The sequence below is a fragment of the Osmerus mordax genome, chromosome 4 (assembly GCF_038355195.1).
Source record: "Osmerus mordax isolate fOsmMor3 chromosome 4, fOsmMor3.pri, whole genome shotgun sequence".
NCBI lineage: Eukaryota > Metazoa > Chordata > Actinopteri > Osmeriformes > Osmeridae > Osmerus > Osmerus mordax.
In genome coordinates, this window is record NC_090053.1 from 2,159,513 (window position 1) to 2,176,721 (window position 17,209).

The following is a 17,209-nucleotide window of genomic DNA, read 5'->3' on the forward strand; positions in this document are numbered from 1 at the left end:
ACAAGAACAAAAGGAAAGATTAGGATATGACAAGTACCTTCAAGACTTTTTATAAGTCTGAGGCTGTTATGTAACGGAATAGGCCTACATATGTCAGAAATTGTCAAACTAATCTTTGTTGTGTAGTTAGGGGTCTGTTCTCAGAGAATCAATGTTCAATTATTCAAAATATATAATATATATATATATATATATAAAAAGTAGAAAAACTTGACCACAAGAAACTCTAAATCACAGATTTTTTTTTTACCTCAGACCTTAATATTGCTACAGTAAAATACCCCAAAATCTTTAGAAAATAATTCATTAAATGCATGCATTTTATTTGTCTTTGCGTTTGTGATGGTACCATAGACCCATGTCTATTTTCAAATATTAAAAACATTTGACTTTAAATAACAAAATCTTCCCTAATTTAACAATGCATTTATTAAATTAGGAGCATAATAAAATAACACCGCAGTCTTCAATGAATGAATCGCCAACCCAGAACACACAAAAGGTTTTGTAATCACACAGCACATCAATAATAAATTTGGTCCATCCTATACAGAGCTGGTTCTTGCCTTACTTGATACAAGCCATGCAAATTTATGCCAAATAGACCAATTACAACTTCTCAAACTGAGAATGATAACATGTAATAAGGGCTGGTCTTACAGCAATTACAAACTCTGTCCGACAGTGAAACTTAATACGGCTACATAATGTTACATATCCATAATTGGTGGTTCAGGGGCCACTAGAGCTGCCAGCTTTATATCTTGACATTAAAATATGGTTATTCCTCATCAGTGCAGCTCCATATTCAAGACTGTCAACCAACAAATGCAGATCTATGCATCAGCCCAATTGAAATTCTAAATCTCTTCAGCATTAGAGATTAAGTTTCATCTGAACACATCAAAATGATCAATTTCAACATAACGTGTTGAAGTTTTCATTTTGAGTAACTTTAATCTGTCTTTTTTTTTTTTCTTCATACCTTTAAGTACAACAATCAGGTTGTTGAGCCCTGGCATGGTTCTTTTCAAGTACAACAAAGTTAAAACATTTATAAACCTTTGTATTATCAGTCCTTTCCCCCCCCCATCCCTTCAACAAGGTGTAATCAAATGAATCATTACACCCTACATGTAAACATAAGTTAAATCCATAATACCAATGCAGTTATATCATTTAGAACCTCTTCCATTAATCTGTGCATATATCATGGCTTGAAACCCCAACTGAGTGACAAAATGTGCTGGTTTACATTAATTAAACGAATGCAGTTTCATGTTTTGGAATATCTACCTACAAGTTAGTGATGCATATTGACAAACTGATTTGAATAACTCATTGTGATGAACACACTATAACAATGGAGTTGTGCAAACAGTGAGGATGTTGCTGTCAGACAAAGTAATAAAAAAGAAAATACAAAATAATACAAACAGGGAATGGTCTTCCAGTAACTAGTTTGTCTATTCAATGACATCATGAATCAAATTGTTTGGTCTTAAAACTATTGAATAGGGATAGGATGCAACTTAAGGGTTTTCAAGGATGGTTCAGATGAGTTGAGTGGATTATTGTAGCAAAGCTGTGAGGAATGGACAAATGGTGTTACATAAAGTCCTCATAGTCCTGTGCATATCCTCCATCAAACTCGCCATAATCTGCAAGGTCGTCTTTCATCTTAGCCTTGAATCCCCCTGCAGGAACCACTCCTTTCTTCTTATTCTTTCCTTTCTTTAGTTGCTGTAAAACAACAGATGGTCATTCACCCAATTTATTATTAGACATTTACATTTAGTCATTTAGCAGACGCTCTTATCCAGAGCGACTTACAGTAAGTACAGGGACATTCCCCCGAGGCAAGTAGGGTGAAGTGCCTTGCCCAAGGACACAACGTCAGTTGGCATGACCGGGAATCGAACTGGCAGCCTTCGGATTACTAGCCCGATTCCCTCACCGCTCAGCCACCTGACTCCCGTTTGTTTAAACCCTCGTGCTGCCTTTGGGTCACATGACCCAAAGGTTCATAACGAACCATCGTTGTGTTTACCCAATTTTACCCAATACAAAAACAAATAAAAATAATTTTCTTTTAACCTTTGCAATGTGGGGGTCTGAGACAGCCCAACAGTTAAAAGAAAATGCTTCACTTTGTTTTTGTATGCGGTAAAGTTGTCGCAATACGACGGTGGGTCACAATGACTGATGGGTCAGAACGACCCGAAGAAAACACAAGGGTTAAAGAACTGAAAGGAATATATTCTTGAAAAGGACCAACCTTTTCCTGTTTCTGTTTCTCACTGAGCAAGGCCGTGAGCGAGCCACTTATTTTCTTCAAGTCTTCCACTTCCACTGCAAAGTGAACAAGATCAATTAAACTACACAAATTGTAACCATCTAACAATAGTTGGGATCCATGACACCCTCTCCCAGTAACAGTGCCGGTATTACAGGCATACTCACATGAAAGACAGAGGTCTCGAAACAACGAATCCAGGAAGTTGGAGTAATGTATGGATTTTTCATATGGTGATATTTTGTCTTTCAGTAACTTCTCAAATTCTGAAAAGTCATCTTTAGACGAGGGACTTATGGCATCAATTCCTGTTACGCTGTTTGATACACCTTAGGAGAGAAATGTTCACATTATTGACCTCCCATTCACAATCAAGCTCTAACTTGAGACTACTATATAGTCTGAGTCTAATCACTTTATCTCACAAGCCAATTTATTTTACTCACCAAATGCATCTTTTGCAAGTTCAAGGTCTGCCTCCTCTTGGAGTTTCTGGACTTTGAGTTTCTCAGCCAGTTCCTCTTCTGGTGTTAGTTCAGTTATTTCTTGGGATTCCTGTAACTAAAAATCCAATAAATAATATCTAAATAATTTTCACAGAAATTAAGCCATACTATATATTTAGAAGCTATAAATCCACTCACCCGTTTCTTCAGTTCCTCTTGCTTTTTTCTTTGTACCATTTCTTTCTCTTTGATTTTGTCACTTAATTTCTTTTTTTCTGAATTTTTTGCTTCTGAAACTTGAACAGATTTACATGCTTGTTAAATTGATAAGAGTTCATATTTGTATGTTTTCCCAATACTTGTGGGAACCTATAGTTTGAACTCTAGCAAGTAGGCCTACCTGTTTTCTGTTGTTGAGGCTTTAATTCCTCCTCTTCGTCATCCCAGTTGTCCTGCAACGGGTAAGAAGAAAACTTAACGAACCTGCTGCGCTGGGAATATTGGACCTCAACGTACTGTAGTATCGGGGAAGCTAAATTCAATTTTCAAATACACAAAAAAAGTCCTCAACTGAACAACTGACAACCGACAACTTCTAGCTAGCTAACCACCGCAGCATCAGAGAAGGAAAACCCAGCGGGATAGCCGTGCGGCTAAGTAATGCATAAAACTGGTTCAAGCCTCGCATTAGTTACATTAAGAAAACTGAGTTAATGCTAGCTAGTCTGTTGTAACGTGACAAGGGACGAGTAGCTGTACACTTCACGTTCAACTCAGTAGCTAGAGTTTCTAAGCAAACTAGCTCTAGTTTACTAAACTGTAAGTAAATGTAGTGGTAATCTACAGCGAGTACATGCAATGCTAGAATTGTTCCTGCAATACATTACGGATTTGCTATCTAGCTGTAGCTAGAGCAACAGAACACTGGTTAAAGCTACATACAGATGTTGGCCAATGGAGTTATATTTTACTAGCTCGAGTGCTAGCAGGTTGTCTACCTTGACATCTTCCTCCTCGTCCTCGCCTTCCCATTTGTCCAATACAGCAGCCTTCTTTGTCGTTTCATCTGCTTCGAAAGTGTCAGCATCTAATCAACAGAAATGTCAATTTCGGACTGCAATATCACCCTTATGGTAGTGACCAGATTTGTTTATCCCACATAAACTGATAAGATTAACAGGCGACAAATACTGACAGGTAGAAACTTACCCCAAGAATCCTCCTCCGCCATTTTTGACTGTGCGTCTACGTACTAAATTCCTCATGTCCGAGTAGTTCACCACTTTGGTTCCGCAGAAGAATGGTGCAAATGCGAGGACTGTACCAACCTTTACTTAAATTCCTAGTTTCTAAACTAAAACTAGGAGGTACGTAGTATTATAAGCAGTTACAAAACTAACATTAAAAGGCAAACAGTTATGCCAACAAATGGTTACAAATGTCCAGTCTAATCAAACAATTTCTAGTACTAAATAAAAAGCCATGATACGTATTCTCTTCGTTGTATAAAAATGTATTTATGATCAAGGAAACCATGGAGTAACACTGAATACAACAGGAGTGACCATTTAAGAGTCAACAACAGAGTCTTCTGTCAAACATGACTCATACATAATAGATTTCTTACACAAGACTGAAAACATCATTAATAAAATAAAAAAGATTAAAAAATAAAATAAAATAAAAAGATTAAAAATGTTGGCCAATTGCTGGTGCTACATTTCCAAAACTGCCATACATGACAATTTGAGGTTATAATTGTGTACAAAATTGACAGGATTTTACATTTACTTACATGGAGTTGAATGTCTTGTAATAATCTTGTAAGTGCAGAATCTTTTGAAAACTGGAATCTCAAATATAAATGTTGAACTTCTGGCCATTTGTTTGTCTTAATGGTATTCAGTTGAAATCCTAATCTAGATTACATTACATAACTTTTAAAACATCATGATTTCATAAACATTTCTCCCCAAAACATACATCAAACTTTTTTTTTTTTAACAGAGACTACATAACTGCATTTAATGGATTAAAGGAGACTAGAAGAAATGCAGGCAAGCAGTAAAGTAGCTCTGTAGCATCAACTTCACACAAAATGATTTATTTTTGTAGGTCTAAAAAACAAACAAACAGCTAAACTAAAAAGAATATACTTAAGTCAGAAACTGAAAGAAGACTTAAAAACCTTGAAGAAAATATATACATGTCATATATATACATGTAATTGAAAGTGTGTAGATTATACAATTTGACTGGCCATTCCAATGAGATTGCGTTTGAGCCACAAATTCCAAATTCTCAAATTCCGCAAGACATTCAGTTTCATCAGTCCAAAACTGTAGCTGCAATATGAGTGTTAATCTTATAAGATGACACGTTTCATTTTAAAACTTCTCTCTGGAAAGCCAGCAAAATGCAGAAGACTTCTCTGGTGCTGTTACAGTTCGGTTTCAGTACATAAAACATTTGCTATACTCAAATATAGATCTAGCTGTTTCTTTGCACTTATTTTCAAAAGGTAATTGCAATGCTGGAACCCATTTAACTGCCTAATTTGATTCTTGAATTAGTCTTACTTTTCATTTTCAACAATGTCCTCATCCATCTTATAAGGTTTGAGTTCCTTCTAAGAGCTCAGTCTGGGGGTAGAAGGTCATGGAGACGAAACCTGTCTTGGACGTGTGGTCTTACATCTTCATTCTGTAAGCGGATTGATACAAATTAAGGACACAAACGACAGCTAACCAACCCCATCGCGAAGGACAATTAAAGGACTATGCATATGGGGTGTCCAGAAGCGATGATCAGAATCAGAATGGGTTTTAAATCGCCATGAAAGTTTGCACAGACAAGGAATTTACTTTGGCAGGAGGGTGCATACATTCAACATATAGGAGTACATCTTAAGTGGTGTAAGTTTAAACAAGTCTAACTATACTATACAAAAGGTGCAAAGTTTAATTAACTAATACTAAGGGGACAGGTAAGTAGAATAAAAGAAATATAAAGTGTAAAATAGCTATAATGTACGATATTAAAAAATACAAATAGGGTGCTTAGTGCAAATATTACATGGGTGCAATATATGGCAATGGTTTAAAGTCTGTGGTTTAAAAGTTCATGACCACATATGGAAATGCACTTGGGTAGAAGTTTGATATCATCCACTCACCAGTTGCACAAGCTTCTCCAGGAAAGGAACCAGCTTTAGGAGCTCGTTGTCATTTCTGTCCATGAACCAGCTTTCAATCGGAATCCCATTAGAAAGCTGTTTTATGCAAACGTTTGGGAGTCAAATTTAACAATGACCAATGTTAAATTTACAAGGTTAAAAAGTACATACTGAATGAAGCCTTACCTGATAGGCAAAGGCTTGAGGCGAATTGTCAATTATTATAGTCTTTGAAAGATCCCTTCCAAGAATGTTCAGGTCTTTGATGTAGTTTCCCTGCACGCACACACAGTGCTCACGAAACAGGCGGTGTCTGTGAGACACAAGAAATGGTCAGTGGGCCAGCTTCTGAACATGATTGGCACAGAGTTTTTACATAAAGATTTAGGTTCCTAGCCAATTCAGTCTCCTGCAAATGGAAGTATGATAGAACTTACAATTTACATTTTTAGTTTATTTCAGTTGTGAAAAGGTAGTTGTTTTGGTTGACTAGTTTTGCCCAAGTCAGTGACAGGAACATTGAGGAAGTTCCCCAGCTCTACCAACAAATAGACAAATCTTACAATTTGTCTATGCACATTCATCAGTTAGTGAAAGTGTATGGTGGGGGGAATTACACAAATCCTTGTTTTGTTTTTTTACACCGACCTGACTAGCTGTTTCTTGGGATCCAGGATGTTAAGCAACTTATCGGCATACACTTTCTTTGAGGCAGTGAAGAGAATGATCTATGAATAAGAATACAACAAGATCAGTGCATAGCTCATGCAATTACTACCACTGTTAAAGAACTACGACAGTAAGAGTAAAATATTGTTGATGACCGTCTCTGAATGAGCACGGCCTTTCAAATTCTAAACTGGTATGCGTGGATTGCGTGACAATAAAATAAAATCTCACCTCATAGATTTGAGACATGCGCTCAAGGAACTCTCTGAAGAAAGGCCTCAACCTTACATACACCTACAAATAATAAAGAAACACGTTTAGGATTGATATCCCCTTATCTCAGTGATACATTTGCATTTCCTTTGGTAATGGGGGGAAAATGGCACAGTTGTAAGTACCTGGTATATGACGTCTTGAAAAAGTACAGGAAAGGTCAGCGCTGCATCCTCAAGCTCGTTTAAGCTACAATGCACCAACGTTTCATCCTGATAAAGCAGCAGAGAACTATTAGATGACATGACACTGACATTCAATAAACATATCAAACTCTAAATGTAATGCAGAACACATTTATCATCAAGTTGTGAATATAAAAATGCCTGTACAGTACTATAATCTTATAAAGATTATACCGGCATTAAAGTATTTCAATATAAAGTCTTGCTAGAAATATTTTACTTGCACAAAATGTTGTTACTAACCAGGTCCAAGACCAAGGAAAACTCTGGGGTGCTGCGTGTTTTTAAAGGCAGCGCTGGCTTACGAGTCATCTGTTCCTCAGTCAGTGGAGGCACGTGTTTGATGAAGAAGTACCTAAAAATTAGGGGTACAATTGTCATAGACAATTTTCTTTTGTGTATATATTTCTATATGTTCCAGAAGTATCCATCTTACTAAATGAAGCACAAGGCTACTCACGGATCAAAGACCTCCCAGTCCTCCTCATATGAGCCCTGGGCAGGGGCAGAGTGTGGGGCATGAGGGTAACCGGTGTTGGTGGTGACTCCAGGAGCTTGTAAACAAACAAGTGTCTGGTTAAACATACTGTCGACGAAATACGGAGGAAACCCTTCTAGAATAACTTGTGCATTTGATGAACCGAAAAAACTGAAGGCCGTGCTTACAAGTCAGTGGGGGCATATCCGTTTCAGTCACAATCTCTCCTTCTTCAACTGTTGTATCCGGGGAAAGATGAGGGTCTGCAGGACACAGAGAGATGCCCTCTGCACATGTAGGCGTACTGGAGGGAATCTCATCCACCTCTTCCATATCAAGCTGCTTCATAACTTCCTCAGCCTCCACTACCTGCCCAGGAGACTCAGATCCAGGAGTGGCTAATGGGAAATACACACACACAGGCCCAAACTGTAAAGCATGTTATGCAAACAGGAATCATCTCATGAGCATACCATCTACCCAAGACTAAGTTGAATCTATGGGAAAACTACTATGTGTTTTTTTTACCAGTCTTGGTCGGTGGTGAAAAAAAGTTGAAGACGGGGGAGAAGATTGTCCCCAGAAGGGAGGTTCGGGGTGGGCTGCTTGCTGCCTCAACAGGAGCCTCCATTTTCCCATTTGCCTTTAAGGGTTTGCTGTTGCAAGTCATCGTTTCTGAGGAAATACATTTAAAAAAACTGTTATCTCTTATGAAATCAACTGACACATTAAAACAGACCACGAAAACGTATTGTTTTCATGGGAGATTTAATTGTTACAAAGTTGTGCTACAAGCATCATAAAGGACACGTGATTTCCTCACTACCTTTAGTGCCTCTCCGGCAAACCCGAGCACCAGTCGGATGTGTAGATGTGATCAGGTTGCTGTCAAGACTACACTCAATACGACTTCTTTTAGCCGGGACTTCATGTTCCACCTGGGAAATTATAGTTAAAAGAGCACTGAGTAAGCACTGCCCTAAGAAAATCTATATATTTTTAAGTACTACAGTGTAACCTTGTGACAACACAAACGCGCACCTTGACAGCATTTCCCCGAATAAATTTTTTGATGGTGGAGAACAGGCCCGTTTCATTCTTTTGCATTCTGCCTCTGGTCGGAGTGGACTCCACTTTGCAGTGTTTCCGTTTGGCCTGGGACGCTCGGGCTCTCCGGCCTCGCCCTGGGTCTGGCTGCTGAGAAGCTGTGCGCACTCTCAGCTTCATCATTTAAAATCGTCACATATATGGCTGACAAAGAAGAGGGAGTAGTATTATCACTTTATTATTAGAGAAAAGTCAACAAATTGTAAATACTGCATGAGATAATATTGTACAATGAACAAAACAACATGATAGGTTAAGTCATTTTATATCCGAGCTGCCAGATAGTCAAGTAATCAACGTATAAAAGTGTAACAACTAAACAGGAGTAAGTGTTAAAAGATAGTTTAACACCAGTGCTATATCTTGACACAATTAGTCAAGCACCACTGCCGCACTGCATAACGCAGTCAGTTGTTACAATTTACAGACAACTTTTCTATCATGAGAATGTCTTAATGATGTAGCTGGCTCTAGTGGGAATATAACACATTGATACCATAGGACGTCCTTCAATAGAAGCAACTGGTAGGAGGATTAAACCGTCTGTGTATAAAAGTGGGCGTTGTTCGCTTTCAGGCAAACGTACTCTGGCTAAGTCATTGAGTCACATACACAAAACATTAGCAAACCGTAGAAGTAGTAAACGAACTAGCCTTGAATATTCACAGAGCATACTGGTTAGTTTGACACAAAAAGTAGTCTAGCCAGATCACGTTTTCTTCAGTGAGATAAAGCCAGGTATCCAGACATGTCAGCTAGTCTAACACTGAACAGAGACTGCTAACTACATTACCGAGCGAAGGAACAGTATTAGCATCGGTGGATACCTGAGCTAACTAGTACGTACATATAGCGCTAATACAAGTTTAACGAATAACAAACACCCTGCCTTATACACAAATATATCAAGGTAGCTAGATAGACAACACAGTTGTAGACCTCGAGCTTATGATCATCAGGATCAGTCTAATTGCTGGCTAGCATGGTTGAAGATCTGCAACTAGCGGTGCTAGTACACAGTACGTCCTGTATACAGCTTGCTTGCTGCTGTGCTAGTCTGCTCTCTTATAGTCAGAGCTAGCTCTAGCAAGCAGCATAGCTGTTGAGGCGGTGTTAATACAGAACACTACAATAATACAGGAACTTTTTGACCTAACAAAGGGGGCGTTGCTGTTCGGGAAATTATTCAGCTACAAGGCTGGATCATGTGTACATTGACTAGTGGCTACCTCACCTGCTTGAATTAGCAAGCTAGGCTAACTACAGTACTCGACGAAAAGTGAGCTGACTGTAGCTAGCCCCGTTTAAAATTAATCGTCTAGCCTAGTTCTTGTAGAGCGCTTCAGTACCAGTTTGTATACAGTCTCGACAGGTGTCTAGAACACCAGACAATTCACCTAGATATATTTGCATTACCAACATTTTTACATGGTGGGCCAAGCACAAGTATAGTAATGCACCACAAGGCAGACAAGCAACTGGTCTACTTTATTTAGCTAATGCTAACAACGTAGCTATTTCAGTTAGCTCGTTGGCCAGATGAGCTTGTCGGACACGCTGACCGACCAGCTAGCTAGCTAACAGACAACCGTTCACATATCGAGTAGTCTAATGTTGCCAGAGCAGAACTTGGACTTGAGATTAATGCTATTATATTTATTGAACGCATTTTGATATTGATAAACATGAATTCTGATTTTGAAACTAAACAGCACCTGCATATGTAGTTACATTAGCTAAAACATCATACAGAGTCCATTTCGGCTTTTCCCAGAACATTCCATACAAGCAATACATTCTATAGGAAGCTGGACAGGCTAGGTACAAGCTACTTAGCTTGTACCTAGCACTCAAGCTATTCAGCAAGACTAACATTAGCTCGCTAGCTTGCTAGCTAACTGGAAGAAGGGCAATATATTTTGAATCAAACACACGTCATTATAACTCATTACTTACCGACAATCTAAGAAACGAAATTCTTAGCTAGTGCCCAGACAACTGGTAGCCGCAACGGAGCCGCCACCGAAAGAGGTAGGGCCGTCGTTGTCGCTGCCAGCTGTGTAGAACTGGATCACAAATACAGACCATCCACTGGATGTTTGGACGCCATTTCCCGCCTCATAACAAACACAGTGGGTGCACTTGATTTACAAACGGATGCGACACAGATGACACATGCAAGTTTGATCTACAGCAAGACATTTGTGTAGTGGATTATCGGATGTAAAATGAAAATACATTCCTGGGATTTTCATTTTGTACAATTGAATTCCATTATGTGTATGGTATTTGATTCCTATTTTTTTTTTATTGTTTTTTGTGGGGCGGGGTGAAAGAGAGAGAAAGAGAGGGTGGGGGGCTTACTTGGCATCCAACGTAAATTCCTGGTATGGGTCTGAGAAACATTTTTATTTTAACTTTTGTTCGAGACAAAAAAAATACTGAATTGTATATCAAACTATGCACACTAGATTCCAAGCCTTTGACATCTGACAGAAAGATCCTACAGGCGCCCCTTACACTTTCCACACTGTTCTGAACAGCAGACACGAGAATACAATACACATGTTCATCCATCCAAAAGCAAATGAGAGAAGTGCACAACAGAGGTGACTTCACTCACTCCCAGTGCTTGTACTCCCTTTGTTTTTCACGATGTGAAATCCTTCTAGGATCAGTCTCCACGTCTCAAGTCCCGCGGTGGGATGTGACAGTGAAAACAACGCGTGCCACATAACAACAGAGGCACCCCCCACCCCAAAACATGCACACTGTGCCATGCCCATGCACCCATGCCAGCTGGGTGAGGAATGGACATCACTGCCACGGACAGCGGCTCATGCAGACACATGGAAGGTTTGAACCTTTCCTGCTTCTGTCAGCTGGCACGAGACACCTCAGAGGTAAAAGGCACGGGCTTCCAAGTGAGAACACAGGACAACAAATCAGCGTTATGAGTTTGACATGTATAAGCTTTATTTATTATTGAACAGTTACCATTCTCAGCTATCGGGATGAGCTCCTCCTACCGTGATGCACACATTTGCTATGATGGATGTGGTATTAAGACAAAGATCAATTCTAAAGCTTGTATAATTTTTTTGGTAAGATCTTCGGTTTCTTTCGTCTTTTTCTCAGTAAATTGCAGTGAAAGTGTTCTTGTTGGGACAGAAAACCATCATATTTAGTTTACACTAAACAGCTGGGCTAAAGTGGACAATGGTGCCAACTAGTGGTTAAATCACACAATTGCATTCCTAAAAACTACTAAGGACATGTTGTTCCCACATGTTGTTGACACATACAATATACAACTTTCCGTTGTACACCATCGTGTGTTGCAATTGCCTTGTGTTTGTACTGTTTATGGATAAAGCTCTGAACCTTCTGATTCAGAGAGTCTTGCTAAGACACTCCTGGCTTCTTGATGTGGTTGTTCCTTTGTCTTTTATTCCACAAATGAAAGTAAAAAAGTATTGGCTAAAACATGCAAACAAAAATAAAAAGGGACAAAAACTCTTAAATGTCATTACGATTAGTAAATTATATCAGAAAAGTTAGCAATAAGTTTGTAAAAACTATTGTGAAATAGCTGATAGTTGATAAGATATACACCACAGTGTCAAAAGTGGGAACAACACGCTAGGACAAATATGTGATTGGTACAAACACAGTAACTAAAGTATGATAGGGTTGATGAGTGGTTAAGCTTAGTATTAGACTTTGAAAAGGTTGTAATCCGGTGTCACACACGTTTCTATCACTAAACAGACATTGGTGCAGTGTGCATTTGACTAATCATATCATTTGTTCTGATTAACATGTTGTACTCACAATCAGTGACTAATTGAATGATGGAAATTGGACAGAAAAACCTACTTAACAAGTTATTTCATCCCAAGATGCATGATTTTTCTGTAAGGTCCTGGTCCACCCCACCAACCCCTTGAGAAAAAAAGAGAATTAAGAGTACTTAATACTGCAGGGCTCCTTTATAACCTTGTGTCAGTATGAGAGAGAGAGAGAGAGAGAGAGAGAGAGACAGAGAGAGAGAGACAGAGAGAGAGAGAGACAGAGAGAGAGAGAATATACCTTTATAAGGCATTCTGATCAGGCAACTTACTTGAGGAGACCATGCCAGTATAGATGAGGCATGACGTCTGCTTTCATGTGGTACATAATTCGTCTCTCCTTGCTTTGATCAATGGGGAAAGTCTCCAATGGTTGCCCATTGTAATCAAACTCTGCCAGGACAACTGTGTTGTAGCTTGTGACCAATGGACATGATGTGTAGCCATCATACTGTAGACATAATGAGTTGTCACCATCACTGAGGTATTTCTAGTCCACAAAAAAAGTTGTTCGTTTTTATGGCACTCACCTTCTTATCTGGCTTTTCCTTTTTCAACACTTTCGTGATGGTTCTGTCCAACACAGACGACTGAGCAGCTAGGAAAAAAGTAAATTGAATTTCTATTTGTCCCAGCTAAACAACAAACAGTACTTTATGTCCTCTTATGGCTCAGTGATAAACGAAAAAAAGAAAAGGAAAAAATATATGTCATTAAACAGACGTTATCTTATAAATGAGCTTTGAAAAAGATCCCCTCTATCCACCTCTGTATGATCTGTATATCCAATGTCCAAAATAAAGTATACAACTTTTGGGGGATTTTTTAAAACTTTATTAAACTGATGTTTACAAAATACTCTTGTGGCTATTGTCCAAGCACAGTAAAGATCAGGAATCTAAATACTTACCAACAGCAGCACCTGTTTTAGCTGTGGGCAGGTTGGTGCAATCTCCAATCCCAAACACATTGGGGTATTTCTTATGCTGTAGGTTGTCTTTGTCGACATCCAACCACCCAGAAGCATCCGACAATAAGGAGCCTTTCAGCACTGCAGTGGGTCCCATTGGAGGTGTCACATGCAACATCTCATACTGTAGAATAACAATGTCAAAAGTAGGAGCTGGAACTATATAAAGACAGATTATTCAAGAAGACAAAAAATGCCTACCTCAAACACTTTGGTTTCTCCAGGTTTGTCGAGGTTCTCAAACACAGCCTCCTGTTTGTCAGCCCGTACCTCAATGAGGTTCTGCCTGAGATTCACTTGTAGATCTCGCTTCTTGACAATTTCCCACAAGGTGTCAGCATATTTCTTGATCCCAAACAGCACTGGCAGTGATGTATTGTAAATCACTGTGGCATTTGCCCGTCTACCTGTCTGAAAAAGGGATCCATTTAACATGTCGTTTAGTAGCTTTAAAGGAATTAAATGTATCCATCTATGCATCACATATGCTGTACTGTGTTTAATATTTATAAAGATATTGATCAAAACATGTCAATTCCAAGTGACGTGTGTAGGTTTATTTAGAAGTAGGCCTGGTACCTTTCTCAAATATGCATCAGTGAGGTACATAATCTTCTGTGGAGCTCCTGCACACTTCACAGGAGTGTTGGGGAAAGAGAAGATGGCGTTTCCCTCTTTGAAGTTCTGCAAGGCATTCCATGTCTTTTCCACTGTTTTGACAGAATAGTTTGAACCAATCTTTGAATATTCAAAACCTTCAGGTAGACCCTTTATCTTTAGTCATCAAGAAAAACAAAAAGTAATTATTAGGCAGAGCAGAAGATTAATTAAATAATTATTTATTACATTTATTTACCAAACTATATGGTACATTCAACCACAGGTAAATTACCTTGTCAAAATGGAGCTCTAGACCAAGAGCCACAATCAGGTACTCATATGTGATCTATAAGAAATAAATATATGTCAAGTCATCGATTGGACCTCAATTAAAACTTGTTCCAGTTTTTTTTATTATGGTTTTTATGGTCTCTTGAAAATAATACTATTCAGACACTTTTATTCAGGAACCCTTTTAGTCAGAATAGTTAAGCTTCAGTGAACACATTCAGTTGAACATACTGAACATTTTTGTTGCTTATGTTAAAGAAACAACTTAGCCACGTGAACTAGAACCAATAAATCTTTGCCGGCTGTAGGGTTGTAGGGGGAGGTGGTGGCCGAGAGAGTAAATATACCCTGACTTGTGCTGTTGACATACCTCAACTCCGTTGTCTGTGCGAACAGTGTTTGTGTCTGGGCTTATCTCCTGAACACTGGATTTTACCCACTTTACTCCAGATGGCATTACACTTGCAGTGGTCCGACCAGATGAATCTAGTGTCTTAGCTCCAGCACCAACCAATGTCCATATCGGTTGATAGTAATGCATCTGAAAACAAACGTTGAAAAGGTTACATGATAGTGCATGAAAAATGTAATATAACCAGAATTCTGTCATTAACACAATGTTTTCAGTTAATTATGACATTGGTTCGGTGCAAAGTATTTTCACTATCAGTCTTTTAGTGTCTTTTATGTCTTTCAAAACACCACAGTGACAGGGATAGGGTCCCAGTTTGTGAATTGGTTACCTCGCTGGGCTCCACAATGGCCACATTCTTAGCACCAAACTTCCTCTTCATTCGAGCACCCATAGTAATTCCTGCACTTCCTCCTCCCAGAACAAGCATCTTGTAATGCTCCTTGGAGCATGCATTACTGCTGGTGTGAAGATGAAGGATGCCAATACTGTTACTCTGGCACTGGTTCCAAAAAGCAGGTCGGCAGCGTAAGAGTGTGGACATTTTGCCTTAAGAGTCCCTTAGGGCGAGAAGAAACTGATTAGACTATAGACTAAATCGGACATAATCTAACAGGCTGGATTTCTAACACCTTTACTATTTATTCAACATGTAGCAATGTATCATTTATCGACACAAATCTAATGGAACATTTTGTGATATTGAATACACCTAATAATTCTATCAACATGCACTTACTGTACACTGTCATACAGTTCGCACGTGAGCTTAGGCCTACTTTTGTTCCGTGTGTTGACTATTATTAGACAGCTCAATAGATCAAGCTAGGCAACGTCTAGTAATATCTTGGAGAAGGATTTATGTTATAGCCTACTAATCATTTATTAATTTACAAAAATTCGTTCTTCCTTAACCGATTCGTTTAGTCTCAATCACTCTCAACAGTGCGAGAATACAATAATTTTGCCTACTATTGTTTTAAATCCGATTTACATAAATAGAATTGACCTCTAACATAAGGACAACAGCCTGTTGACTCTATACAGTACGTAGTCTATATACTTTGAATTGGCATACATAAATGTATAAATATGGGATACACGTTTGGTGAATTTCTCTAGACTTAATATGTCTAGCAAACAACTCTTTCACTTTGCCGTAGGGCTACGCAATAGAGTAGCCTATCTATCCGGGACCGAGCCGTAAACATGACATTCTAAACCTAACCGAATAGGCGATTGTGTTTTGCATTCAAATTTTAAAAAGGAGCTCCTGACAGATTGTGTCGCAGTTATGAACTCACCAGTCGCAGTTACGAACTCACCAACGCGGAACGTCAACCTCGAAACCTTAATTTAAGGTGACCGAAAGTGACACACCGCCTGCAGTACACACATAAGAAGCCTGCGGGCTATGCGGAGACGGCGCGTGCAATCACGTTCTTGTGAAAATTTTGCGCAAATTCAATAGTCCGTGTTCCAAGTTGACCATGCGCGCAGATCCATACCCGATCACCAGCAAACGATGGCTCACCTCAGCTCCAAAATACGCCCGATTCAAGTAGCCTACGCCTCACAACGGCCTTCCCAACTGTAAAACAAGCCCACAGTTGTGCCAACTTTCACACACTGATCAAATTACACACACCCAAAAATGCATAGTCATCTCTACTGTACAAACAAATCAAGATGAACTTGGATTGTTTCAGAAACAGTTGGCTAACCGCTATGAACACAAGGTGTCACTAATGTACCATAACGGCCCTCTGGTCAATTGAGGAGTTTTACTTCCGAAGTAGACAGCCTTGTACTGACCCCGCTTGTAAGGCAATCTTATTATTTTGTTTCTCCTTCAATTAACAATGGGGACTATTTGTCATGGTTTTGAGAAAGAACTCCTGGTTCTACTTATAGACGTATTCATGCTAAAGCAATAATTAAATGTCATAATTTTGTGTTTTGAACTTTCTGGCAACAATTTGAGGAAAGCCCTTTCCAGTTTTGGCTTGATAATGCCATTGTGCACAAATTAGGTCCATACAGAAATGTTTTGTAAGGCTACGTTTTTTGTGCAAATATTTGGGATATTTTCCAATTCCATCTGCTAACCACTCACCCAACACCAGTGCAACCTGCCTAAAGCTCTTGTGGCTCCATGGAAGCAAATTGGGATATACACTATGGCCATTATTGGTAATTTAGGTGTCAATTGTCTGAGTTTCTTGTTTACGAAATGGTAATTTATGTAGGCTATTGTTGGCCTTAAAATAGCAAAAGATAGGGTCACGGTTGGACGCAAACCACTAAAGGTCGTCAATTAAGCCTATACTGGCTATAGGTAAACTCAATGAAAACCTGCTGAATGCAGTGAAATAAGTGCATGAATGTGCATTCCAGTCTTTTTTTTTGCCATGATTTTTCATAATGAAGTTATCCAACATTTAATGTTCAGTGAT

General features: G+C 38.9%; 3 protein-coding genes across 7 annotated transcripts; all 3 read right to left on the minus strand.

The window, feature by feature from the left end:
• Positions 1-1,467: 1,467 nt before the first annotated feature.
• On the minus strand, positions 1,468-3,975 carry eif3ja (eukaryotic translation initiation factor 3, subunit Ja). Its single transcript, XM_067234937.1, has 8 exons — positions 3,952-3,975; positions 3,741-3,829; positions 3,143-3,194; positions 2,941-3,038; positions 2,743-2,857; positions 2,464-2,625; positions 2,279-2,352; positions 1,468-1,743 (listed from the first exon to the last, which is right to left on the minus strand). Exons 1-8 carry the CDS (start codon positions 3,971-3,973, stop codon positions 1,609-1,611), a joined length of 747 nt encoding a protein of 248 aa, XP_067091038.1. The 5' UTR covers positions 3,974-3,975; the 3' UTR covers positions 1,468-1,608.
• Positions 3,976-4,240: 265 nt separating this feature from the next.
• On the minus strand, positions 4,241-10,725 carry ctdspl2a (CTD (carboxy-terminal domain, RNA polymerase II, polypeptide A) small phosphatase like 2a). The gene is made up of 13 exons (XM_067234585.1): positions 10,586-10,725; positions 8,564-8,773; positions 8,349-8,460; positions 8,051-8,197; positions 7,711-7,920; positions 7,505-7,598; positions 7,288-7,399; positions 6,985-7,071; positions 6,818-6,880; positions 6,566-6,645; positions 6,104-6,230; positions 5,918-6,013; positions 4,241-5,445 (listed from the first exon to the last, which is right to left on the minus strand). Exons 2-13 carry the CDS (start codon positions 8,750-8,752, stop codon positions 5,380-5,382), a joined length of 1,383 nt encoding a protein of 460 aa, XP_067090686.1. The 5' UTR covers positions 8,753-8,773; positions 10,586-10,725; the 3' UTR covers positions 4,241-5,379.
• Positions 10,726-11,580: 855 nt separating this feature from the next.
• Positions 11,581-16,426, minus strand: sqor (sulfide quinone oxidoreductase). 5 transcript variants are annotated; one of them, XM_067235464.1, is made up of 10 exons: positions 16,288-16,426; positions 15,085-15,313; positions 14,712-14,882; positions 14,343-14,396; positions 14,030-14,224; positions 13,652-13,861; positions 13,391-13,574; positions 13,011-13,078; positions 12,753-12,931; positions 11,581-12,574 (listed from the first exon to the last, which is right to left on the minus strand). In XM_067235464.1, exons 2-10 carry the CDS (start codon positions 15,295-15,297, stop codon positions 12,517-12,519), a joined length of 1,332 nt encoding a protein of 443 aa, XP_067091565.1. In that variant the 5' UTR covers positions 15,298-15,313; positions 16,288-16,426; the 3' UTR covers positions 11,581-12,516. The 5 variants fall into 5 exon arrangements, with proteins under 5 accessions (XP_067091565.1, XP_067091568.1, XP_067091566.1 ...); XM_067235467.1 differs by having other exon boundaries at positions 15,085-15,211; positions 16,288-16,418; XM_067235465.1 differs by lacking the exon at positions 16,288-16,426 and adding an exon at positions 16,079-16,279.
• Between the last annotated feature and the right edge of the window lie 783 nt (positions 16,427-17,209).